The 27,820-nt window shown below is 37.3% G+C and overlaps 1 protein-coding gene across 5 annotated transcripts in view; it reads left to right on the top strand.

Moving 5' to 3' along the window:
- CRB1 (crumbs cell polarity complex component 1) overlaps nt 1–27,820 on the top strand; it is a 221,394-nt gene that overhangs the window by 143,989 nt on the left and 49,585 nt on the right. For 4 of the 5 annotated variants that reach the window (XM_040463557.1, XM_040463556.1, XM_040463559.1 and 1 more), the window contains exons 6-8: nt 16,149–17,105; nt 20,969–21,516; nt 23,215–23,380. In XM_040463557.1, the coding sequence (XP_040319491.1) occupies nt 16,149–17,105; nt 20,969–21,516; nt 23,215–23,380 (1,671 nt within the window). The remainder of the gene's footprint in view (nt 1–16,148; nt 17,106–20,968; nt 21,517–23,214; nt 23,381–27,820) is intronic. The other variant, XM_040463560.1, reaches the window with a different exon arrangement.

The following is a 27,820-nucleotide window of genomic DNA, read 5'->3' as shown; positions in this document are numbered from 1 at the left end:
TGTTGTATTTTCATTTTCATTTATATATATATTTCATTTTCATTTATACATATATATATGTATATATATATATGTATATATATAAAGAACACAGCTCAGGAACAGCAAAATGGAAGAGAGCATAAGGTGGTGGCGTGTGGACCTTCCCTCCCCTCTCTGAACACACGCCACTCTACCTGAACTTTGATATATTCACCAGCCTACAAGTTCTCTGCACCCCATGGTTTGGGGATTGTTATGGAAGCTTTATCACATAGATATGATTAACTACTGACAATTTCCGCCCTCTCTCCCCTTCCTGAAGCATGTGGGGTGGGGACGAAAGTTCCAAACTTCCAAGGTTGGCTTGGTCTCACAGGTGACCAGCTCCCTTCTGGAAGCCATCCAGGAGCCCACCAAAGTTGCCTCAGAACAAAAGACCTTCTTATCACCCAGGAAATTCCAAGGGATTTAGGAGCTCTGTGTAGGATGCTACTATCTCCAATTTCACTCAGGAAATTACAAGGGTTTTAGGAGCTCTGTGTAGAAACTGGGGCTAGAGACCAAATACATCTTTCTTATTATGTCACACATAGCAACCCGTTCTCATGCATATTATCACAAAAATAGTGCAATCTCCTAAAATTTTCTTCATATCCCTTTATAAATCAAAATTTAAAAAGAGAAGTTATTTGACTTTTTAGAGTGATGTTTTCTTTCTTTTGTGGAGCATGAGGGATATGTGATGGATATATGATATATCCTGAGCACCAGGCATTCCTTTTTTCTTTACTCCTTCCTAAAAGAGCATTAATTTATTTAATAGCCCTCTTTTCCTAGCAGCTAGCTATCTCAGGGAAGCTGACTCCACTCTCAGTTCCAAAGTGTAATCCTATTTCCTCTCCCTACCTGCCACTGATTCCTTTAGTAATGGGTATGAGTCAGGACTTACTGATGGTTTCTAGGAGAGTTCTTATTTGTTCTTAAGGAAGAGCTATGGGAAAGATGTGAATGAGGAAGCATGTAGAAAGAGTGCCCCTCTCATCCATCCTATAACTGAGAATAGCTCTGGGATGAAGCTGAACCTTCACCCAGCGTAGTACAGAGCTGGTAGATAACCGAATCCCTAACTTTGTTGAGTTTTGGGGTCAAGCAACCACGATGGTGTATTTTCTTGCACTTCCTCTTTCATGAACTAACAAATATTATTTAAGCAAGTTTCATTTAGGTTTTATACTGTTTGATGCCAGATCATCCTAACTATACATGACCTCAATATGACATTGGTAGTGGTTTCCCCACCTACCTCCACTCTCCCTCCTCTTCCCTCCTCCTTCCTTAGCAAGGATAGATAACAAGGGCTAGCAACAGCTACACCCAGTGTTTGCCTACAGAATACATTTGTGAGCCATCATGGCACATGTTCATTGACTACCTTGGGTAACAGTCAAAGCTCCACCTCAGATGGCAGTAGGAAGACAGATCCTGCTCAATTTCAGGTAGCTGGTACTCCTCTGTTGCGAGACTGCTGAAGAGGGATTTTTACCTACCTGACAGAGATCCCTTAGACCAGTGGAATATAGGCAAGGTTCCAATTCCAGCCAGAGTTTTTCTCTCTCAGGCGGGCATACCAATGGCGCTTGTGGGAGGCATACATAAAGTATGGTTGTCTGTCTTTACTGTTGCCTTATCTTCTCTGCAAGTTGTAATTTCTGACGGCACGTAGGAAGACAAAATATAAGACTGGAAGAGGGAAATAGTCCTCCGGCTACCTTGAAAAAGCAGCTGGGTGGCGTTTGCCTGGTTTTCTCATTAGGACAGACCACAGAGGAGAACTGTGTCTTCTCACTGTCCCTTCGGGTGATGGGGTTTATGAAATAAGGTCAGTTATCAGTTCGGTTGCTACTTTTCTGTTTTGTTTAATATTTATATATTATATTGGCCTTGTTGAATTCCACTCCTTTGTTTTGTAGTTAGGAATTCTTCCCAGTTCAGACAGTAGGTTATCTTTTAATTTTATTTTTTAGTAATTAGTTAGTCCCCATATTTTTCATGTCTTCATATATATTTTAGTGGGACATGGATAGGAGCTATTAGACAGATGATATACAGATGGTACACCTGCTAAAAAATGCCATATTGCTATAATTGTTGATTACTGTCATGGGTGTTTACAGTTTTAAAACTAATTTCTTGCGATCAATATACAGTGAAATGTATGACAGATATATGGAAAGTGTAAAGAAAGAAAACTTTGAGAGACAAAATTACATCCTAGTTAACGAGATGGTCTTTGGACACTGCCAGATCTGACTTTAAATTCTGGCTCTGCCCCTTGCTAATTCAGTGATCTTGAAAAATGTATAAGCTCAGTTTCATATGCAGTTTATGCAGCTTCATAATACTTATCTCACTATGAGGTTGTGAGAAATAGCCAGTGTTTTTTTCTTATAAATAAGTAATCTTTAAACACTGAGCACAATGATCTGAACATAGTATAGTAGGCATTGCTAATAGTGTGTTCAGTATGCTGCATATTTTAATTAAATAGCTTTTAGAATTTATATTTATAAAACCTATTTCTAACATAAGTTTAACATTTCAAATAGTTATTTTGTTAGTTTAATTTTTAAAATAATGAGATTTCTGGGCGCCTGGGCGGCTCAGTCGGTTAAGCATCCAAAACTTCAGCTCAGGTCATGATCTCATGGCTTGTGAGTTCCAGCCCCGCGTCAGGCTTTGTGCTAACAACTCAGAGCCTGGAACCTGCTTCAGATTCTGTGTCTCCCTCTCTCTCTGCCCCTCCCCCACTCACGCTCTATCTTTCTCTCTCCTTCAAAAACAAAACAAAACAAAACAAAAACATTAAAAAAATGGGATTTCTGTTTTTTTAACCAAGCAACAAATTTAAAGCATTTAGAGAAACATGTTACCCTGCAGTTGTATGGTACTTTATATTTTCCAAAATATTTACGTATTAGTTGCTCATTTGATTCTCACAACAACGTGTAGAGGTAAGCAGTACAATGAGCTCACTTCCCCTTTGCTATTGACAAAGCTGAGACTCAAAGCAACTAAATGATCTCCTGTAGAATGCACATTAAATAGAGCCATTACTAAAACACTTGACCCCAAACACCTCCTTCCTCTTCTTTATTTGCTGAATAGTCTAGTCATTAATATATGTAAAACAGCTAAGAAATTATGTCCACTTGTACGAATAGCTTTTTTGACAAAAACTTTTTGTTTTTTTAATTTTAAGAATGTCCTAAGGATGAAATGGAAAAAGGATTAGAGGAAAAAGACAAAATGTGGAGGGAAATGCCCTGGTGCATATTGAATATGTTCTGTTTATCATATGAAGGATGTAATGAGATGTAATCAGTTAACAAGCAGCATATGGATGGTCCATGGAATGTTAAAGACTTTGAGTTTTGGCTAAATAGTAATTTTAAAGAAATATTTTGGTGAAGTAGTTCCAGATTTTTTAACAAGAAACCTTTATCAACTTATTTGTTCTGAAAATCACTGTCATTGATTAAGGACAGTTTAAAATGTCAACCCCCCAATAAGTAAATAAATAAATAAATAAATAAATAAATAAATAAATAAAATGTCAACTCAAAGCCAGTTTACCCAAATTGATACATTTTAATGGGTAGATACAATTTGTTTCTTTCAAACAGAGTTTCTTGGGCCTTTTGGGGATAAAATATCCCTTTGAAATTTTGTTGGAATTTTAGACCATGTCTGAGGAGCATCATTATCAGAATTACCTGATAATTCACATATCGGGTGATTTATCACATAGGCTTAATCCCGATTTATAGAATCAGTTTCTGGAGATGTAGTTTAGGAATCCACATTTTTTAACATATCTCCACTAAGCATTTCTTATTAGAGAGTCACTACTATAAATTCTGTACCCAGAAAATATGGAAAATACAGTAACAACAAATCACAAAATATTTCATATATTTTCAAGGGATTAATAGATCTGTAATGTCCATTTGTGGATGCTTTCGACATCTATGAATGTCAGGTCCAAAACCCTTACTCATAAACTAGAATTGTCTTCTAATGCCTTAGACTCTACTTCTGTGCAGGAGGAGACTGGATGCATATTTGCTTGAATTTTGGAAACCCATGACAGTATTGCCTACACTTCAAACATATACACATTGTACTATTCTACAGTACAGTTTATAGTATGCAGTGTTGTATTCAATAATAAGTATATTAGAAAGTAAAGCTAGAAAGAGGCATTTACACTTACAAACCTTATAATACTGTTAAAGAAAAGCACATCACAAATATTAAACAATAAATAACAATACAATGTAGTCTATGCTGAGTTCCATTTGGACAAGCCTCAGATGTTTGAGGACAGAGCGTGTCTGACAGTTATCAGGGAGGGCATTCCACAGAGTTAAGTGCCAACCACGCTGAACCCTGAAAGAAAGTTGGGTTTTGAATAAGTCAAGAGAGGGAGAGAACTTTGAAAGTGCTTTAATTTTTACTTTTCTAAAAATATTTTAATACAGACCATTTATGTAGTGAACAGTGGGGAAAATAGTGCTGGTAGGGGCCGGGAGCGGGGTGGGGAAGAGGAATAAATAAAAGCCAGATTGTAGAGAGCCTTGAACGTCAGGTCTTACCAGGTCAGTAATTTACTTGGCCTTTGACATTATTTTTGTGGCTGTGCAGAGCAAAAATATTAATAAATTTGTGAGAAATGACAGTCAGTTCTGCTAAAGAATGTAAAGCCAGTTCTTACCGTGGCAGAGAGAAAGCAAACATTGCGTGGAACAGCAACACATCCAACCCAATACAAAGCAGGTTTTTGTAATTCACCATAACTCCAGTGTTTAATCATTCACTTTTGACAAGAAGAGGGAAAAAAAGGACCAAGCAAGAGCAGAGCCGTTTCTGATGATTTACTGATCAAAGCCAATTAGGATAGCTCTGGTTGAACTGGATTGAGTTTCTCTGAAATTACTTTTCAAAGTAAAGACAACAAGAGTGAGCCTGTGCCGTGCTGTATTTTCTACTTGTTAGTGCGGAAAAAAAAAAAAAAAAAAGCTAAAAATCACTTACCTATATACACTGAGCTTCAAAGTGTGACTTTTGAAGTGCAAAATCAAGTACAACGTAGAACTGAAATGCAAAGCTTTGTTGCAGCTATTTTGTCTTTCGTTTGAAGATCTCAGAATACTTTTCACACAATAGACTGAATCAAATCTTCCTCTGGGCTCAGAATTTTTTATCTGAGCTACCATATGGTTCTGAACAAATGTCAGGTCTGGAGAGTGTGTGTGTGTGTCTCTGGAATCATAACTTTAAAATAGTGTAATAACAAAATAGAACAAAAGACTGGATATGGAAGAAACAATCTCTTGCTTATGCTGCACACATACACAATCTTAATAAACAAAACAAATCACCAATCATACCACATTTTTTTGATATCATTCAGGTTGGGAGTGGCCCACATAAAAGAGCTTTTGAAAGAGTACATTTTTATAATTCTTGTGGGAAAATTTGTTTTCTTTTAATAATTTTGTATTAAAATACCTCAGAAATATGTCACAAATTTTCTTGCATTTCTGGATTTAAAAATATTACATGCAATTTGTATTTAATTGATGACTTACATTATTAACTTATGTCGTCCTATGTTGTTTTGCAATGGGGCTGTAAAATAGACATTGATTTGCTTCTCTTGTCAATATCTCCAAACTGTTATACTTTCTAATATTATTTTATGCCAGCTATTGTTTCCCTTGGAGACAGTGTGTTGTAGGAAAAATACAATGGCTTATTGCAGGAGTTAATAGACTGGGGCACCGATTGCAACTTGGCTCAGTTTCATCATCTGTGAAATGAAGGTAGCAACATACTCTTTATCATTTATTGAAGTGATTAAATGACCACAAGGATGAAGTCCTTAACATAGTGCTCGACACAGATTTAGGACTCAGTAAGTGTTAGTTCCATCTACTCACATTCACTTTCAACTATCTTTCAACCATCATTTCCTGTTGCTTGAAAATATACATGGTCGCTCCCCCTTTTCCCTTTCCTTTACTGATTCTATTTCATTGCAAGTTCTGATATTTGGTAATCAAGCTTATATTAGTTGTGTCTAAAATAATAACAAATGATGAACTAGGGCCTGAAGAAGTAGTTAATAGATTTTGCAATCTCTAATTTTTTAAGGTTTATTTATTTTTGAGAGACAGAGAGACAGAGTGTGAGCAGGGGAGGAGCAGAGAGAGACAGAGACACAGAATCCAAAGCAGGCTCCAGGCTCTGAGATGTCAACACAGAGCCCAACACGGGGCTCGAGTTCATGAACCACGAGATCATGACCTGAGCCCAAGTCCAAAGCTTAACTGACGGAGCTACCCAGGCGCCCTGCAATTTCTATTTTTAAACACAGAAACTTTTAGGATTTATCTATTCTTGATTATGTCCTGGATAGTTGAGATCACTAACATTGACCTCTGGAAAAAAGTGAAATTTAACTGTAATCAACATGGAGAAACTTTAGGAGTGTCATGAAACCTAACTGTCCTCTTAAGCAATTAAAAATGGAGGTAGGAAATTATGGCAAGATAGGTGATGTTTGATAAGCATTTACAGAGACCCGAAACTACATGCTTTGAACAGTCTCCTCATTGAAACCTTACAGCAGTCCTTGGAGGAGCTTAGTGCCTTCCCCTTTTCATAGATTTCTAAAACTGTGACAAAGTTAGGAAGATGGTGGAGCTTATTATATTCTGCATATTCTCCACTTAGAAAGTCTCTGCTTCTATTATCTACTTAGAAATGATGCATACAGCATATTCTTTACTTAGAAATGATGACCGAATCTTAGGACCGCAAAAATCAGTAGAGGCCATTGAACTCTACAACCCACCCTTTCTTAAATGTCGTCTGTAACATCCTTTCTGAATTTGCACATCTTCAATGGCAAGAAACTTCCTGTCTCCCAAGACAGCTGATTCTATGTTTGATCAGCATCAATTAAGAGAAGATTCTGCCAAGTGAGCATAAATATAAATCCTATGGCATCTTACCATTGATGCTTGTTTTCCCTGGCGGGACCAAATAAAACATGAGATGTCATGGGATGGGCTTTCAGCTACGTGAAGACCCCTCTGATGTGCTCCGGTATTTGCTTTTCTCCAGGTTAAACCTCTTCATTTTCTTCAAGAATTTCTTTAATGACATGATTTCAGGAAGGTTAGTATAATATTAGCTTTCCTTATTGGAGTGTGCATCTTGTCCTCTTAAAGGACTCAAAACTTAATAAGAATATCTTGAGATCAAGACTAGAGTAACAGAGGGATTATCATTTCCTTTACCCTTGATGCCATTATTCCCCATGATGGAATCCTTTACCCTTGATGCCATTATTCTCCATGATGTTCCCCATGGGGAACATCAACATGGATCCACACTTCAAAGGTAAATTGGGATAATAGACATGGAAGTAACCTATAAACTAATACATTCTACAAATGTTAATGCTAATTATTATTGGTTGTTAATTAAGTTTATTGTCAACTGAAACTCATGTGCCTTTAACTGATAAACTGTCTCCATCCAGTTTTGTGGTTGCTTCATCTCAAGTGAAAAACATTAAGTCTTCTCAGGTTATGGAAAACAGTCTTGTTTAGTTCAAGTGAGAATTTTGGCTTACCTGTTTATTTCTATTCTATTCTATTCATTTCCTTAATCCCCCATTCATATTTTCTCCTCTTTTTGGAAACCTCAGTAATATATTAAATATGTATACTTCAATATGCATGTGTTCATATAAATTATTGTGTTGTTAATACATATGTATTGTGTTAAAGTTCTCATTTTCTTCTGTTTTTCATTTGGCATCATGTTATTTAGCTCTATCCATGGTGCTGGGTATATATCTGTTTGTTTTTTTCTTTAGCTTTTTTATTTTTTTAATGTTTATTTATTATTTTTGAGAGACAGAGACAGAGCGTGAGTGGGGGAGGGGCAGAGAGAGAGGGAGGCACGGAATCTGAAGCAGGCTCCAGGCTTTGAGCTGTCAGCACAGAGCCTAATGCAGGGCTCAAAACCACAAGCCATGAGATCCTGACCTGAGCTGAAGTCAGATGCTCAACCGAATGAGCCACCCAGGTGCCCCTGTCTGTTTCTAATTGCAGTATACATTTCCAGGTTGTACATCCTACCTTTTTTTTTTAATCCATGCCCTCATGTCCTACCCAATTTTTATGTACTCTCTCCAAGTTTGTTTAAATCCTAATAAAATTTAAGGACAAAATGTACAAATTTAAATTTTTTCTTTGATAAAATTCCTTTAAGAGTGCATCATTGAAGCCTATAAAGACCTTTCTTGATCCTGATAACCATAACATCATCAGTTAGGATGCTTCTGGATCACAAAGAAAATCCACACCTGAAACTAGCTTACATAGGAGGAAAATCTATTATCTTACTTAACAAAGATCCCATTCTCAGTATCTTGCATGATTTTTAAACTTATACCTCTAGGGCTGTAGCATAGCTAATGCAGTTCCAGGAACACATCTGTACAAGACAATATCAGGCTAAAAGTGCATATCTTTTTATATTAGGAATAAAGCTTTTCCCAGACTCCCCTAACAGAACTCCTCTAGGATCCTATTGACCAGAACTGAATCACTTGCCCATGGCCCAGCTGGTAAAGGAGGTTATGAAAACACATATTTGTCATTTTCACCCTTTGTAGTAGGAGGCATGTTCTGCCCATAAGGAAGGGAGGTAGGATGGGTTGGGGAAAAGACTGCTGGGTAGGTAACCATCATTTCTGCTTCAGGGTAGTCATGATCTTCAACAAGTTCATGTTGCCTACAAATTTGGTAAGCAAGCCTTTTATATTTTAATCCAAATAGTTTGTATTCACGCTCACTCCCAAACAAACAAACTGTTGAAATTATTTGGAGTGACTACTATGCTCCAAGCATTCCACAAAATACATTTACATAAAAATAACTGTTTAATGTGCTTTTGGAGCACCTAGGTAGCTCAGTCAGTTGAGTGTCCTACTTAGGCTTAGGTCATGATCTCATGGTTTGTGGGTTTGAGCTCCATGTCAGGCTTTGCACTGACAGTGCAGAGCCTGCTTCGGATTGTCTGTCTCCCTCTCTCTCTCTGCACCTCCCCTGCTCATGCTCTCTCTTTCTCTCTCTCTCTTTCTGTTTCAAAACTAAATACACGCTAAAAAATGTGCTTTATTATGTCCACTTCATAAATGAAGAAACTGCAGCTTAAAGAAAGCTATTTGCCCAAATTCTCATAGCCTTGTGAGCATTAAAGCTGGGATTTGAAACACATTATTTTGTGTGTGTGACCCTTGGTCCATGTTTATTCTACTTCATTCTGGCTTCCTGAGAACTACTAGAAACTCTCTGCAAGATGATCTATTAATAAGAGCTCTGAATATGTTTCCTCTCCTCCCTACCCCACCCTCAACAGCTGGCCTCCCTGTGGATTAACTTCTTCCTTCAGTCCCCAAGGTCCCTGTTTGCCCAAGATCCCCTATGACCGTACACTTGCAAAACTGCAGGCCGCATGAAGCAAGACTATGTGTAGTTTCACTCCCCATCCTATCTGCAGCTCCAGCACCTGTTAAAAGGATGAATGAGTAATACATGAATGAAGAAACACACTGTCGCGGTGCCTTCTGCTTTACATCTTTCCTGCCTTATCATCTGGTTTCCATCACAACTTACCTGACCTCAGTTGCAGGGCAGATGTTTAAGCTGAGATGCTAGTCCATGATAAAGCACCAGTGACTGCCTCTTGATATAGTCACCACCCCTCTCAGGTAGTACTTGCATCTTTTCTAAGGCTTCCGAAAGATGAGGTCTCAACCTAAAGAAATTGCTCTAATGGTAAAAAGTTCAGGCACTGTGGTAGTCTGTGGGACTCAGTGACCTCTCAGCCTGTACTGCCCAGGTGAAACTTCTGGCAGTCCTCAGGTTCCCCTCTCAGAAAATGTAAAAAATAAAAATAAAAAAAATAAAAAAAGTCAATAACCAATTACTCTATGTCCCAAACACCTTACCTATTCAAATTATCCTGCTTTATAAAAATCAAATACCATTATATTTAAGACTAATAGAAACTAGTTATTCTTTCATAGGGGGTGGAATTTAAGTCGGAGAGCACCACACAAATAACTCTTGGCACAATATCAGTGAAGTCTACTGAAAACTCCTGCTGTTTTCTTAATTTTTCTTTTCCATTCCCTGCATATTCAATAGATTTGAAGTTGCCATGAATTTCTTAACTACTCGTTTAAAAGCACGAGAGGAAAAACTTTAAAAAAAAAAAACCAACCAAAAACCCACCAGCATTTCCATTGTTGTAAAGAAAACTGAAATCAAGCTCTAAGTTTCCATAGTAATAAGTTACCAAAAACACCCATCTGTATTTAGATTCCCCAAAACTAATTTTTCCATGATAATAGTGTCAATATTCAGTGGAAGAACATATTAACATTCAGTAGTGTGACTTAAAAAGGGGAGGTACCATGTGTTGAGTAGAAAGAGTCTCTAAAAATACAACAAATCTACTTGGTAAGCAGCACAAATGGGTCTTACACTAAGCCCCAGTGATCCAGCTTGGGGAGGAAATTAGTCAAGATTAAGTCCTCACACTCCACCTGAGAGAAAGAAGGTGACATTGAAACACAAGCCCCCACTTTTGCAAATGGTATGAGATCTTCAGGAACTGGCTTTGTCAACCCAGTAGGTGTTTGGATGGATCTCTCTTTTGGTCCAGAAAAATGTTTGGATCCAAGACACAAGGCTTTCACATTTTAATGGTGATGCTCATAGGTAACCCCCTCTTTTCTTGTTACTTGTATGAGCTAATTGGTGTCATTGTTAGAGTCTTTAAGGTGTTTATTTAAAAACTTATGTTAATGCTATAACAGATATTACTATCAAATGAAAATTAGAACTTTTGAGTAAGAGAAAATTACTTAAAACAATGAGTAAAGGAAATGTTTATGCACTGAGCCCTTCGTCTTTATACTTAATTTTTTCTTGGATTTCTATTTATTAAAATTAAAAAATCTAAGTCAATTACAATAGAGAAAGATGAAACTTACTTATTTGTCTATACTTTTTGTAGAAATAATTTTTCATTAGATATTTCGTTATCTGTGACTTTCAATAAAGGGGAATGAAAGCGAAAGTCATTTTAATAGTCAAAGATATTTTTCTTAAACAAACTCTGTGTCTCTTTGATCCATTAATATTATATGTTCTGATGAAAATATGGGATATAACAGGTAGTAAAAAGTTTCCCTATCATGAATATCATTGAAATACAGTCTTATCATAGAGCTAGACACTAAACTAAAAGGACTTTAGAAAAATAAAATGTAGTGACAGGTTTTAGTTAATTAAATAAACTGCCTTCACATAAACAAAATAACAGTAAACTTCAAGCAAGCCATCTCATACTATAAATATATGGACATAAATAACCAATTCATTGTCAACTAAAACCCAATTAGGAAGACTGAATGACACAGGTAATCCCTAATCCTTTTATCTTGATTGACAGCAGATCTTGTTCTTTGCCAGTGGTCCAGTAGCCAATAAAAGAAGCTTCCATCTTTTTTCCACTTTCACTGTGTTGGGCTCATCCAATAAATATGCCCGATCTTATTTTACATTGGAGATGTTAATAGAACTGATTTTAAACAGGGCAAAAAGCATAGACTAACTGCTCATTATTCTGCTTTTAATATCTAATTCTGTTTATTTCCTTTAGACTATTGACCTTAACACAAGTTTCCTCTCCTATCTTGTTTTTGGGGATTTTTCATGATAGTAAAATGTGAAACTAGCTTCTCTGCTTGTATTTAAAGGAAAAAAATGTTATTGGTAGTTATTGTACGGAAGATCAAATGTGTAAACTTTAGGACTCATAAAAAGAAGTACAATAAGCAACAAAAGAAAGGACTAACATTTGTACTTACTTGCTAACCAAGGATAAATGAAGAGGTAAGACGGTAAATTGTAAGAACTGAAATGTCTTGTAGCAGACCCTGATAATCTTAGGTGTGGACAAATTTAGTAGCTGTCTATGTGTCTTCTTGTATCTGGTTTCTTCTTGTTTTACTCTGTGACAAATCCTTGTGTCACTGATCTTTATGAGAAACCATGTTGGTGTTTCATTCAACAATTCCCCATTTTTCTCCACTGCATTTGGAAAATAAATGAACAAGCACATAAATAAATAAAGCAAAACAATAAAAATGATATATCCCCAGGGCTTCTCTAGTCTATCTTTAATCTTTCTGACTTAATTTTTATACATAAATTCTCCATGCCAACTAGATTGACAAATCCACCATCACCTCTAAATGTCTTATACTTTTCCAATGATAAATTATTGTTTATTCAGTTATTTCCACATACCTTTTTGTCAGTCTGATCCATACTTGAAAACTTGTATTAAATCCTTTCTCCTTCAAGCCTGCCTAGCCCAGCCTAGCCTGAGGAGAAATCTCCCTCGGGAGATTCATCACTGTTAAGTTACTGCTTACACAATTCACTTGGAATTCATCATATACTGTTTAGTGAAATCCCTTCAGTGTTGTCTTACACTATCATTTCATTTTTTACAAAGTTTTCTTCAGTAAACTCATTGAGGACAGGAACCAGTTACTACCTCATGTTATCTACAGTATTTTACATATGGTAGATATGTAATCACTATGTTCAATGTTGAGTTTTCATAGCTAAAGACTTATGATTATTTCTGATTCAATGCATTTCCCCTAAAACTTTATAGATCTTCTCTGCTGTCGCCTGAATTTGAGCCTCACATGTTAACCATTCATTGGGAACCTACTATGTACAATGTATTTTCATAAATATGTACTGCTATTATAATGTAATTATAATGTAATATTATCACTGTAGGCATATCGAGGCCATGTCTGTCTCCTCTACTTTGCAGTCCTATGTGAGGATAGGGCACGGAGTAGATATTTGTAAATTTGACAAAACAACAAATTGAAGTTTCAAATAAGAGGTCAAGATACGGTCTCTGTGAGGTACTGAAGTGAATTATGAGAAAGACTCTAATGCAGGATGTCAAAATAAATACTAGGCTTCAGGCTTTGAAATGTTTATGCATTTTAAGCATATGTGAAAGTTCTTGAGAGGTAGTTTAAAAGAATGAGTCTGTGAAGAGACTTTTTTGGAGAGTCTTGCTGCTGTGCTGTGACTTGTACCCCACCACTCAGTTTTGGGGGTTGGAAGCTATATTTTAACCCCAAGCAGAGTGAGGCACTTCAAGAAGAAATCTGGTCTCACCTAAATGTGGAGAAGGGGTCACAAGCATGGTCAACTTAGACTGGATTCTCCAGCTCTCTGAGGAATCTACAGAAGAAAGGGTGTGACTCTTCACTTAAGGCAGCAGGAAAGAGAAAGAAAGAAGTGCTGCCCTGTTGTACTGGAAAGTAAATGTGCCCGCCTCCAACCACAGGTCAAAGGCACACAAATTGTAAGGCCCACATGGAAATCATGGTAGGAATATCAGTCAGTGGTCAGTATGAAAGAGATCCTGTCCTATAGGCTTCTGTCAGAAGGTGAAGGAACCCCAATGGAGAGAGTTGATAAAGGAGTGAGTCTCAGTAAACCAAGAGTGAAGGGGTTGGGGACCGGCAGTGTGGGAGCTGCTGGTCAAAGGAGAGGTAATGCCTGCTTCCCCCAGGGTCTCTGGTGCATCAGGTGGAGGAACAGAGCAAAGGAGGAAAAGTCTTCCCTCAATTAAATGTTTAAAGGCACTGTGGGGGAAAAAAACAAAGTATTTTGCTTTGATTATAACCCATGACTTGTTCAGTAGTCTCCTTAATTAATGATTACTGATGAATTTTTTTTTGTTCTCAAAATCCTGTGAAAATCAAATTTAAGTCAAATATCTTCTAATATAAAAGTTTAGACTCTTCATAAATTCAGTTAAATTAAATTTTCATCAGAACACTCTTTTAGGATGTATCTCCTGTATCAGTTTTTTTTTTTACCTCTAAGGATGAGGACATAACAAATCAGTTCAATTTGGTTTTATTTTTTCTGCTCATCAAGCTTTTCATAACGCATATGTGCTCAGCATTGTAAAGTGCGGTGGCTGGTTCTAATTGAGTTTATAAGACGTTCACTCTTTTTATGGAGCTTGAAATACATTTGGATTAACAAAGATTGTGTGAAAGCAATCCAAGTAGTGTAAAATGTAAGTACAACAGGATCCTTTCAAGAGTCTAAATTGCATACATAATGGCGGTGGGCAAAGATAAACATTGGATATATTCATCTGAAAATATGCCCAAAAAAAAACCACCTTAGGGTTTGGAGTGGATTAGATTAAATGCATTATAAATACTTTAATCACCCTACAAAGGTCATCATTAATTAAATGATTCAAAAATTAAGTACCAGGTATCAAATGTGAGCAAGGCACTATGCTGTGGTTTAGATGTATTTTGGTGAATAAAACAGACATTATCCCTTCCTTTGTGAAGAACACAATATAATGAGATTCTAGCCTAATATGCTCATTATGGAAAGTTATGCAATTTGTGGGTCACTCCATATACCCACACCTTCCAAACATTCTCTCTCAATGACTATAGTACTCTTTGAATTTTGTCATTAGAGGGTATTTCTTTTGTTTATTACTTTCTAATAACAACCAACACTTATTGAGAATGTATTATATATCAAGGAATGTTATGATCATCTTATATATCAAGCGATATTATGATCATCTTATGATCATGTTATATGATCATCCTATATGATGTGAGATGCATTCAATCATTTAAAAGCCCTCTGAGGTAAGCACTACTATTAACACCATTTTGTAGATGAGAAAATGGAGACACAAAAGTAAATGTAACCTGTTCACAGCATAGCTGGGATTCAGATCTTTAACCCTGTCAATATAGGAGTCTTTGATTAAATTTTTATAATTTAATTTTAATATTTAATATTTTAAGTTATCTTACATTTTTGTACTCTTAACACATACATTTAGGCATGGAATTAAGTGGGAAAATAAGAACACACATTAGTAATAACAGTAAATGAGAATACACTAAATTATCAGTGAAAGAATGGAGTGTGTCAGATTAGATTTTAAAAACCCAGAAACCAGATTTGGGAGTGCTTTGGAGTTTAGACTTCAGTCTTTCTAAGCCTCAGTATCCTCTGTGAAAGAGAGCTAAGAATATCTGCACTGAAAACCTCAGAAGACCGTGGTAGGCACAGATACGTTATGTGGATGAAGGTGTTGGGGAAACCATACTGTGCTATACACACACGTCAATTTTTGTTAACCTGTTTGTTCATTTGAACCTCACAGGAAAAGCAATAGCCATCACTCTTGAAAGGTGTATTTCTTCTTGTTACTTTGATTACATGAATTCTAAGAATTCTCTAATTATCTTTCTTTGACTTGGAATCAGAAAAAAGTAAAAGAAAGTGAAGTTAAAACTATGAGACAGAGTGTTATGGGAAGTATTTCATGGTTTATACTAGACCTATGGAAAGGAGGAAACAGGGGCTTCTGTTCACCTTAGAAACTATCCATGGTGAGAGTTGTCTAGACTTTCTATATATCTGGCAAACTTTGGTTTTAGGGATTATGAAGAGGTAAAAACAAGATAAAAGGCAAAATCACCAATTTCAAGTACAATAGAGTAAAATCAGCAGCCTAGGACAGGATAAACAATATCAGAGAATAGAGTCCCCAAATAAATAGTATGAACCAAGCATCACTGCCAAGAACAACCTTTTCCTCTTTTATCATTTTTATGATATTGAGTTCCACAAAAATGTCTGACAATAATGGTTTGAGTCAACCACTATACTTGGCAAATAACTTATTTCTGGAGGAAGAATTCAAGGTCTCCCATGACTGCACTTCTCTGCACAATGTACACAGAACGATATAATCAATTTTAGCTTCGTCAATAACTATTCACATTTTATTCCATTAACGTCAAAAGCCTAAACTAGCTCTCCACTTCCAGAGATTATACATGAACATTATGTGAAACTTCTATTTCTGATCTGAATATATGGAATTTCAACGTATTCTTTGTTATTTAACAGGAATCCACTGTGAAGAAGACATTGATGAATGCTCTTCAAACCCTTGCCAAAATGGTGGTACTTGTGAGAATTTGCCTGGCGATTATACTTGCCATTGCCCGTTTGATAACCAGTCGGGAACATTTTACGGAGGAAGGAACTGTTCTGATCTTTTCCTGGGCTGTACCCATCACCAATGTCTAAATAATGGAATATGTATCCCTCACTTCCAAAATGGCCAGCATGGATTCAGCTGCCTATGTCCTTCTGGCTTTACCGGATCGCTGTGTGAAATTGTCACCACACTTTCTTTTGAGGGCAATGGCTTCCTGTGGATCACAAGTGGCCCAGTTACAGCCAAGGGCTTCGTTTGTAACATAGCCCTCAAGTTTCAGACTGTTCAGCCAATGGCACTTCTACTTTTCCGAGGCAACGGGGACATGTTTATAATGCTGGAGTTGCTAAGTGGCTATGTTCACTTGTCAATTCAAGCCAATAATCAGTCAAAGGTGCTCCTGTACATTTCCCATAACACCAGTGATGGAGAATGGCACTCAGTGGAGGTGATGTTTGCAGAGGCTGTGACCCTTACTTTACTTGACAACTCTTGTAAGGAGAAGTGCATCAGTAAAGCTCCTTCTCCATTTGAAAACGATCAATCAACATGTGCTTTTCAAAACTCCTTTTTGGGTGGTTTACCGGTGGAAACGAGCAGCAATGGCCTTGCTCTGCTTAACATCTATAATATACCATCCACACCTTCATTTGTAGGCTGTCTCCAAGACATTAAAATTGATTCAAATCATATTACTCCAGGGAACATTTCATCTAGCTCATCATTAAATGTCAAGGCAGGCTGCGTGAGAAAGGATTGGTGTGAAAGACAACCTTGTCAAAATAGAGGACGCTGCATCAACTTGTGGCTTAATTACCAATGTGATTGCTACCGACCCTACAAAGGCCTGAATTGCCTGAGAGGTGAGAGATGGCTGGGCACCCAGGAATGCTATGCCTGAGAGCAGAGCAGTAACAAAAATACCCAGTCTGCTTCTCCTGTTAGGAAACATAATGACCCCTCAGTACTTCTGCTTCTGGTTGCCTACTGATGAGAAAAACGAAGAGGCTAGTAATGTGCATTAATTAATTTTGAGTGAATTCTTTAGATGCCAGGGCACTCATGCAGAGAAGTAAAAAAAAATAAGCTGAGAGCTCCTATCTAAATGAGTTTTCATCTTGATGAGTTTACAAAGTGCTATTACAATTTTACCATTTGCTACATGTCAGAAATTTATTATAAACCTATTTGAAAGAGAAACAATCTTTTTGGGGGAAAAAACCATTAGACATGGAACTAGTCAATGTCTTGTGCATAGTAGACTCTTAGGAAATATTTACTCCCTTACTATCCTTTCTGTTCGATTCACACTTGCTCCAAAATAATGCTACCACTTAGCATTTGTATAGACCACCAGTTTTTTTCGGAGGTATATTTTCCAGGGCTGCATTGGAGAAAACTGATATTCTGCCTAGGCATCCTAAGGGGGAAAAATGTGGATGTGGATGGTAACAACAGTGAAATTATAGAGAGACCATACACTAATTGATCTAAATTTTCTACCAAATCACACCTTGAAATTATTTCAAACTCCTTAACTTCCAACATCGTTCCAAAGACTGCTGTTGATAGTGATCAATACATACCTGTTTCTTTTTATTATTATTATCATGCCTTGAAAATGTCTGAGAGGTAATTGCAACAGACTGCTTTGAAGTTTAGCTGTAATTTACCCTAAGATTGTAGAGCAGCTTGAAATAGGACAACATCTGGTAAATAGTCTTCTCTGCTTTATATGAAGTAAAATTAAAACCAGTCTTAGCCTCTACCCTATTCCATGTATGAATGGCTAAGAGTTATTAGAAACTATTCATGGGTCTCCCCCCTAACCACAATATTCATTACAAATCATGGACCTGTTTGACAATGAGGTATGGCATCTACTAGCTCGATGTAATATTTTAAGTAGAATGGCAAGTTGTTTTGTGAATTTTTTTAAGGAGAAAAGGAGATATTATGCTGAGGCAATGTTCACTTTTTGAAGAAAAAATTAATTGACCCAAGGCAATATTTTTACTACATATACAAAATAACAAACAGATGCTGACTCGTTTTGACTGGCTTCCAAATGCAGCGACCCATGAGGTTAATACTGACCATGGTGATGCTAACTGTCCTGGTAAATAGTTTCAAGGGATGCCAAGCCAGTGGGTTCTGGATTTCTTTATTTTTTCCAACTTGGAAAGTTATGATGTTTTTAAACCAAATTCCTGAATTGGTTACCTGACCCACCTCCCCCAGCTTCCTGATTCCCCTACATTATTTGAAACTGTTTAACCCTCATGAAAATGCTTGGCTTCAAAAATTGTCTTCATAAGGAGGGAATTCTGTAAAATCTTCTCTTTCTTCAGATTCTTGGTATAAGTTTAAGAAAAGTTATATTTTTCATATCACCTCAGTCATAAAACTAAAATATTCTGTATTTGTTGTTATCTGTGATATTTGCTGGGGAGCTTATTCTTGTTACAAAAGAGGCTTACAAGCTGTAATGAGAACATGGAGTCTTTCTATCATCGTGCATATATGTACAAGAGGGAGGAGAGGTACTAAAAATTACAAAGGCAAACTTCATTCAGTTTGTGATCTTGTTTCCATGTTTCCCAATCATGGTACACATTGCAATGAACAAGCAGAAATGGATAGATTTAATCGGCTGACTAAACATGAATGACATGGAGATTTCCAATATTTTCATATTGATCTTTTAAAAATAATTAAATGTCTCAGTAAGGGAAGTTCTGGAAAAGGTTTCTCAAAGCTTAGTTCTCAGAACTGTCTAGAAGGTTGCCTCAGCATATCTTGTGCTGGCTGTGTATAAGAACATGGAGCTTCCAAGATATTGTTCGGAATGAAGGCCTCTTGCCTTCTACAGAATATTTGATTTGTAGAGGCAATGTACATATGTTGTGTCTTCAGCCATACATCTGGACTTTGAATATCTTCTCCTGTTAGAATTGCAATTTCTTAGATATAGAAGGGACTTTATTCAGTGACTATATTTTAAATTCTTGTGTCTGCCAAGGGTAGTGGTCTAACTCCTGCTTACACATGTTTAGGAATGAAGAACTCATTTACTCCGTCTTGCCAGAAACTGCCCCAAGTTGTTTCTTACTGTTTCTTGGTGATCTCATCTAGTCCTGTGGCTTAAAATAGCATTAATTACACTGACAAATCCAAAAATTATTATAGTTATCCCAGAATGTCTCCCTTGCACCTCTATATCTAACTGCTTAGTAGACATTTTCACCTGGATATCAATAGGACATCTCAAATTTAATATAGACTCCCACTCTCCTCCCAAATATGTTCCTCCTGTTTTCTTTTTTTCCTTTTTTTTTTTTTTTTTTACAAAATTTTATTTGAGAAAGAGAGAGCATGAGCTGGGGAGAGGGGCAGAGGGAGAGAGAAAGACAGAGAGAAACTTAAGCAGGCTCCATGCTCCACGCAGAGTCTGATGCAGGGCTCAGTCCCATGACCCTGGGATCATGACCTGAGCCGAAATCAAGAGTTGGCCACTCAACTAAGCCATACAGGTGCCCTCCTCCTGTTTTCTTTTCATTGTGCGAATGGAAATTTAATGCTTCTAGTTGGTTAGGCAAAAAAACCTTGGAGATGAACTTGCCTTAGAAAATCAGGTTGATTCTGCCTTCAAAATATTTCCAAAATCCGACTACTTCTCATCACCTTCACCATTACCACTGACCCAAGCCACCATTAATTCTCTCTTGAATTTCTGCAAAAATATCTCTACATTCTTGGAGGTTTTGTTCAAATGTTATCTTATAAGAGAGTACTTCTCTGACTACTCTATTAAAAAATTCCAGTTCTGCTCCTACCCCCAGCACTCCCTATTCCCTGTCCTTACCTGATTTATATTTATTTATTTATCTGACATACCATATAGTTTGTTTCTTTATCTGTGTCTGGTCTGCAACTGCCAACTAGGCTTTAAGAAGACAGGGACTTTAGTGCCTAAATATCAATATTTTGGCAGGTAAGGGTTCATTTTTATACATCTCAAGAGTTTGCTTCATTTGATGTACACCAATAATATTGACACATTCGTGCATTACTAACTTCTTTGACCACATGAAATTCTTGGTGAGTTCAGTGCTCAGCTTTGCCCCCTACTTGTCTATCTCCCATGCCTCTGCCAACCAGGACCATAGAAGGAAGACTTCTCTGTTCAACTCCTTAGCCTTTTATTATTATTTGGAGTCTCATCCCCAAGGAGAATTTGTGAATCTAATTCTTGATTTCTTTCTTTAGAAAGATTGATTCGATTTAATGACATTTGCTTCAGTATGTCCTCAAATAGCAAAGATGATAGCCTCCTGAACAGTCTGCTTAGAGATGTTACAGGAAGAGCTCGTTTTCTCCGAATTTCTTCCACCAAGTTGGAAGATAGTAGTATCTGAAATTCTACCATTAAGCCCCAGCATTTTAAGGCAGTAAAGGAGAGGTTCTTAGGTTTATTGGCACAGAGATCTTTCTCTTCTGTAATCAATGGGCCTTGGCTATAAACTCCAAACCAAAATGTAGTTATTTTTAGAAAACTCAGTAAACTGAGTAAATTTCAGTAAATTTGGAAGTTTCCAGAAAAGGGGTCAAATTGTAAAAAATATGTATGTGTTTGTGTGTGTGTATTTTCATCTTCTGGCCCTTCTTACTTGTGAGTCTTAAAATGTTTCTTCTTTGTTTCTCCTCCTCTATTTTGACACTGAAGAGTATGTAGCAGGCAGATTTGGCCAGGATGATTCCACTGGATATGCTGTTTTTAATCTTGACAAGAGTTATGGAGACAACTTCACCATCTCCATGTTTGTTCGAACACATCGGCCATCAGGCTTACTTCTAGCTTTGGAAAACAGGACTTATCAATACATCCGTGTTTGGCTAGAGCATGGCAGACTAGCAATGCTACATCCAGGTTCTTCCAAATTAGTAGTAAAATTTGTTCTTAGTGATGGAAATGCCCACTTGATATCTTTGAAAATCAAGCCAAATAAAATTGAACTATACCAGTCTTCACGAAACCTAGGATTTATTTCTGCCCCTACATGGAAAATCCAAAAAGGAGATGTCATCTACATTGGTGGCCTGCCTGACATACAAGAGACTGAAGCTAAAGGTGGTTTCTTCAAAGGCTGTATCCAAGATATAAGATTAAACAACCAAGATCTTGAATTCTTCCCAAATTCAACAAACAATGCATCCCACAATCCAGTTCTTGTCAATGTGACCCAAGGCTGTCCTGGAGACAACATGTGCAAGGTAGGATTATTCAAACCAACTATGTCTATATTGTGTGCTAAATTGTTTCATTAAATAATTTATTATAACCATTCTTTGCATGTGAAGATAATGTTACTGACTCACCAGCCACAGAATAAAACTTCATAAATATTTTTTCAGCAATACTGGGGATTTATATTGAGCCATTAAAAAAATCACCTTGACCTTGTTGGCATCATGGTCTATTTAATCATCCAAGATAACTCTAGACACGTGCTTCTACTACCACAACAACCAAACTACCTAAGGATAACAGTATTTTAATTCCCAAACTCTTAATGGCATCCCAGAAGTTTAACTGGATTAACTCATTGTGGAAGAGATCATTAACTTTATATTAAATGCCCAACAACCATTGTTTGGAACTACTATTAAGTCAACAGCAACAACAACACAAACCCTGAGTGGTAGGTAGTTTCCTTCTGGTAGTTGGATTTGAAATTCTCTGAAATCGATTTTCCCAGAACCTATGATTTTTTTTTTTTTTTAATTTTTTTTTTCAACGTTTATTTATTTTTGGGACAGAGAGAGACAGAGCATGAACGGGGGAGGGGCAGAGAGAGAGGGAGACACAGAATCGGAAACAGGCTCCAGGCTCTGAGCCATCAGCCCAGAGCCCAACGCGGGGCTCGAACTCACGGACCGCGAGATCGTGACCTGGCTGAAGTCGGATGCTCAACCGACTGCGCCACCCAGGCGCCCCCCCAGAACCTATGTTTTACTTCCTTTGTATTTTGTATGCTCTTCCAAAAGCTATTTAAATATATGAACTTGTCAGCTCTACATGACCTTTCAAAGAAAAAGAAGGAAACACATTTATATCTGTTGAACATTTATTGAGCTTGACTATTGCCATGCACTGGGCTTACTTCTAAATGTAAAAAAATGAATCATCTTAACATTACTAGACGAGCACTTCCAAAATGCCAGGTACTATTTTACATAGATGAACCCACTTAATTCTGTGGAAGGACTGCTGTGTTAGCCCCATTTATGTTATTTACAGATAAGGAAACTGAAGTTTAGATAGCCTATGTAACTAGCCAAAATCATATCTTAACAGTGGGAATGGGATAAATATAGTCTCAGCTCTTAGAAATTCTCTCTTAAATACTTTAACTTTGAGTATTTTTATGAGAAATCATTTAAGAACTCAAATAATAATAGTATGTTTTTGATTGAGAGGCAGGGCAACTGAAGAGGTCACTGTATCTGGACCCAGAGGATCTAGGTACCAAGTTTCACTTCTTACTAAAATCTTGAGTAACAGGAAGGTGTTTTCCTCATTAGTAAAAAGAGAAGTAATAACCTCTACCTCAAATGGGAGAGGTAATTGGTGTGGTTGAAATGGTAATTGGTGTGATTGAAAATGCCTGGTAATTTGGAAATTCCATAGAATGTTATTATACCTTTTAAAATCCTCTTTGTGTTGTAGAAAACCAGTGCCATGTCGTTTCTAGTTCTCATTTCATCTCCTTCTGTTTCTTTCTCTCCCCATTTCTCCTTCAGAAAAGAGTTGGCAATGGTAGCAGTAAGTTTTATTCCATTTGATAACCCAATGAATATAAAAAATTCACGATGTGAAGATGTAAAAATAACAGCTATGGGGTCTTGCCTTTACCGTTTCCATATTTAGTTGCCAGAGTTTTTTATACCTTTGATTTCTTGTCTCCTCAGTCCAACCCCTGTCACAATGGAGGTGTTTGCTATTCCCTGTGGGATGACTTCTCATGTTCCTGCCCTGCGAATACAGCTGGGAAAGCCTGCGAGGAAGTTCAGTGGTGTCAGCTCAGCCCGTGTCCTCCCAAAGCCCAGTGCCAGTTGGTGCCTCGAGGATTTGAATGTAGGTAGAGCTTAAAGTTATCATCCATCCAATTGGGTATTTCACTTCCACGAGGCAACCCAGGAAAAGAACCTGCTTCTCAAGGAAACCTGTGGCTCTTTCTCCCTGACTTGAGTAGTACAATAAACCTAATATAATAATAATATCCAGATTGGCTTCATGCCCCATCCTGCCCCTGAGGGCAGGGAGGGGAGGGGTGGGGAGTAAATGGAGGTCAGAGCAACACCAAACCTAGGTACTTGATGATTTAAGGCTAATTTCTGAAGAAATTAACCAAGTAATATTTGGCTCTCCTTTCCTTATTGGGAATACAGAATAAAGTCCTAGTGCAAGCTCATGGACTTTTGTTAACTATGAGGCCTCAGGCAGTTGACCCGATCTCCCTAATCTAAAGCTTTCTCTGTAAAAGGGGGATAAAACATCTAAAAGTTTGTGTGTGTGTGTGTGTGTGTGTGTGTGTGTGTGTGTGTATGTGGTGATTTTTAACCTTAAGTATAAACAATGAAACACAGTAAGCATTCTGTTGTTTTCTGAGTATTTTCCTCCATCTGAAATGTTTTCTTGACCATCTTCAGTACTAAAGACCATGGTTTTCCAAATGTTACCGAATTTGAATACTATATTCACGATTTTGACATTTCTACATACCACACTATTATTTATATTTTCTCTCCTTTCCTACATCAAATAATGCGGTCTAATCAGTAACAGCAAATCTTCGTGTTTGCACTGAATTCTAGTCTCTTCCCTTTATCTGAAGATTTTGCTTCTGGAATTTTTCTCTTGCTCTTCAGCACCATTAACATCTCTGTCAGCGTATAAACACACTGCCAAATTTCCTCATTACAACAAATTTCCCTTGGCCACCCTCCATCGCCACCAGCTACCATCCCATTTTTTGCTTCCTTTTATAACATGATAAACTCTTGAAAGAGTTGTCCTCAATCTGCCTCTGATGTCTTACCCCGTTTATTCTTCTACCCCATTCCATCAGGGGCCATCACACCCTACCCGTGTCTTGAATTCGCTCAACTCAGAGCTTGGGCAGGTGGTCTTCATCATTTCAGTCAGGTTCCAGCCCAAATGTCCTCCTATCTGGCTTTATTTTTCTTCATATCTCTTATGATTCTTTCATGTTCTGTTGTATATGTACTTGTTTACTTGTTCATCATCCCTTTCCTCACTGGAATATACATTTCAAAAGGGAAGGAAATTTCCTATCAGGCTTCTCACATTATTCTCAGCACTTAGAAGAGTGCCAAACATATAGGATGTTGTCAATAAGTATTTGCTAAATGAATAAAAGGGCATTATTTTTCTTCAAGTGGACTCAGTATTTCACTTAAATGCTCCAGACTTTAAGTGATATATATCACCTTGGAAAACATTGCACTAAAATAATGGAATGGAACCAGAGAATAGTTTGACCTCAAATTTATTTCAACAACAGTCTGTTTAGACTGAGCTGCAGCGACTGAGGAAAAGAGAATATGTTTACTTTTCTGTTTCTGTATTTCTTTCTTTCTTTTTTTATCATTATTTTTTATTTTAGAGAGAGAGAGAGCGTGAGCAGGGGAGAGGAGCAGAGGGAGAGAGAGAGAACCTTTAGTCCCAACACGGGGTTTATCCCACAACCATGGGATCACGACCTGAGCCAAAGTCAAGAGCCCAATGCTCAGCCAACTGAGCCACCCAGGCGCCCCTGTTTCTGTATTGTCAAGACATATTTAAAGAATATATGAAATGTGTTATACTATATGTATATACTTGGGAAAGTTTTCTAGAATAAATATAGTTACATGTTTCATATTTTAAATATACATAACTGAATTATGGTATAGTAAGGCAGATATATATGCTATATAAAGTATGATGAGTTGGCATAAAGAATGCTATTTGGTTTCTAATATGACACCTAAGTTTATTTCTTTTTAATTTTTTTAATGTTTTATTTATTTTTGAGACAGAGAGAGACAGAGCATGAGCAGGGGAGGAGGGGCAGAGAGACAGGGAGACACAGAATCCGAAGCAGGCCCCAGGCTGTTGGCACAGAGCCCGACGCGGGGCTTGAACCCACAAACCGTGAGATCGTGACCTGAGCCGAAGTCGGACGCTCAACCGACTGAGCCACCCAGGCACCCCATGACACCAAAGTTTAAATGCAACCTTTCCATTGTTCTATCTCTGAACTGCTTATTTAAAATAATGTATTATGAATTTTATTGTTAATTGTTTGATAGAAATATTAAAGGTCTTGGACCCAGTTATGTTCTACAAAAGGGTTTGAATCGTTTGGAGTATTTTCACAGGGAAAAAAGAATAGGATTGCTAAAAACAGTGCAGACCAAGAACCATACCCCTGGTGTATATTGTCTTCGTTTTGATGTAAAGCGGTTTAGGATTTGGACACGCTGCATCAGAAAGGAGTGAAGTGAATCTTCATTGCTACTGCATGCCCACTACAGAAAGAGTAGAAAGTTTGCCTCTGATTTCCCAAAAAGTCTCAACATGTTTTAAAAGCATGACTTATCTTAATGAAGGAAGAAAATGTAAATCAATAGGAGGGGTGAGTTTTTACTAATTGACAGGTGTGAACCCTAGAACATGCTTCTGCTACTTTATGTAATTTTAATTTTATGTGATCTTATGACCCTATTGTATTTTCTTTCAAGTAAGATATATTGAGAAGATTAGGCCTAATAGAATAACATACTCTGGAGAGCATAGCTCATGCATCACCCTGAGTTTGCCTGTAGGGCATCCTATCAAAAAAACCAAGACTTTAAAATTTACAACCCATCTTATATACAGGTGTGTGTTCTTATGATAAAGTTCCCCCCCCCAAAAAAACGTGAAATACAAATATTGTTATGTGTATTGTGATTTCACCCAGATGAGGAGTGATTTCAGTGTGCTCCACGGTGTTAGTAAAATGAATTTCTTTAGCATTGTAGACAGTATTCGTCCTGTAGGAGTTGGAGAGCTAATGAGATTTGTTATTTTAATATTTAGTTAAAAACATGGAATAAGACACTTGTTGCTCCTTTACTCCCTAATCCCAACCCCAAACTTTGTTGGTGGGAAAAACACAACAGTCAAAAGTTATAAAACCAAGTGAAATTTTAATCCAAATAATATATTTGAATTGTACACTTGAATGGTAACACTTGAATTTTCTCCTGCAGTCATTTCTAATCATTATCTCACTTTACAGAATGGAGGATGAAGGAGTTATTTTTACAGATTATTTATTTGGTAAAATTTACCTACTATATATCTGGTGATGTTCTAGGCATTGAGATTTAGTGATAATCTAAACAGAGAAGGTCCCTGATCTCATAAAGCTCATGTTCTAGTTCCGAAAGAAAGTCAAAGAACAAGTAGGCAAGTGAACAACATAATTTCAAATAGTTATAAATGCTGTGAAGAAAATAAAGTAGGAGTTAATGGAACAGAGTGACTACAGGGAAGGAGCTATTTTAAGGTGGACAGTCAGGGAAAGCTTCCCAGAGGAGGTGAAATTTGAGCACATATGTTGAGGAAAAGCCATGTATGGGAAGATCTGGGGAAGGAATACTCCAAGTATATGTAAGAGCAAGTAAAAAGCCTGATTTGGGAACAAGTTTGATGTCTTCAAAGAATGGCAAGAAGTTTTTGTGACTGTAGCATGTGAATAAGGAAGAGGGTGCTAGCAAATGGAATTGAATAGTTAATCAAGAGTCAGATCGCAGACACTCTTGCAGGCCACGTTTAGGATTTAGGATGTCTTTCTAGATGCGATGGTAACCAAAGGAGGTCTTGAGCTAAGGAGTGATTGCTCTATTGATCTGCAGAATGTAGAAGCAGAGACACAGAGAAGTAATTCGAATAGCCTAAATCTGGGGTTCCTGGATGGCTCAGTCGATTAAGCATCCAACTCTAGACTTTGTTTCAGGTCGTAATCTCACAGTTTGTGAGATCAAGATGGAGGCCCATTTTTCGCTCAAGGTTTCTCTCTCTCCCTCTCTCTCTGTCTCAATAAACAAACAAACAAACAAACAAACAGACAAAAGGAATAGTCTATATCAAAAAAGTTGGCAGTTGGCTGTGGTGCCCCACAATTGAGGCAAAGACAGCATTTTAAGGTCAATCTTTACCAAAGAGCGCCAGAAAGTGAGAATCAAGAATTGACCACTACAGTGAGTAACCCAGAGGTCATTGTGACTTTGACAAGAGTGGCTTCAGTGAAGTGACTGGCACCAAAAGCCAAGTGGCATGTAACTAAAAAGAAAACAGGAGATGAGAAAATGGAGACAATGAGAATATAGAACTATTTGCAGAAGATGTGCTGGGAAAGGGATAGGGAATTAAAGAAACAGTGGGGTGAGGGGGAGGTGAGTAGTGCTTTTGGGTCTTGCATAATTTTTTATTTTGTAAGATTGGAGCAGTTACAGTGTATTT

Source organism: Herpailurus yagouaroundi, unplaced genomic scaffold, assembly GCF_014898765.1.
Source record: "Herpailurus yagouaroundi ecotype Mexico unplaced genomic scaffold, PumYag 403, whole genome shotgun sequence".
Taxonomy (NCBI): Eukaryota; Metazoa; Chordata; class Mammalia; order Carnivora; family Felidae; genus Herpailurus; species Herpailurus yagouaroundi.
Note: the sequence above shows the minus strand (reverse complement) of the source record. Positions and strands in the feature narration are given on the sequence as shown.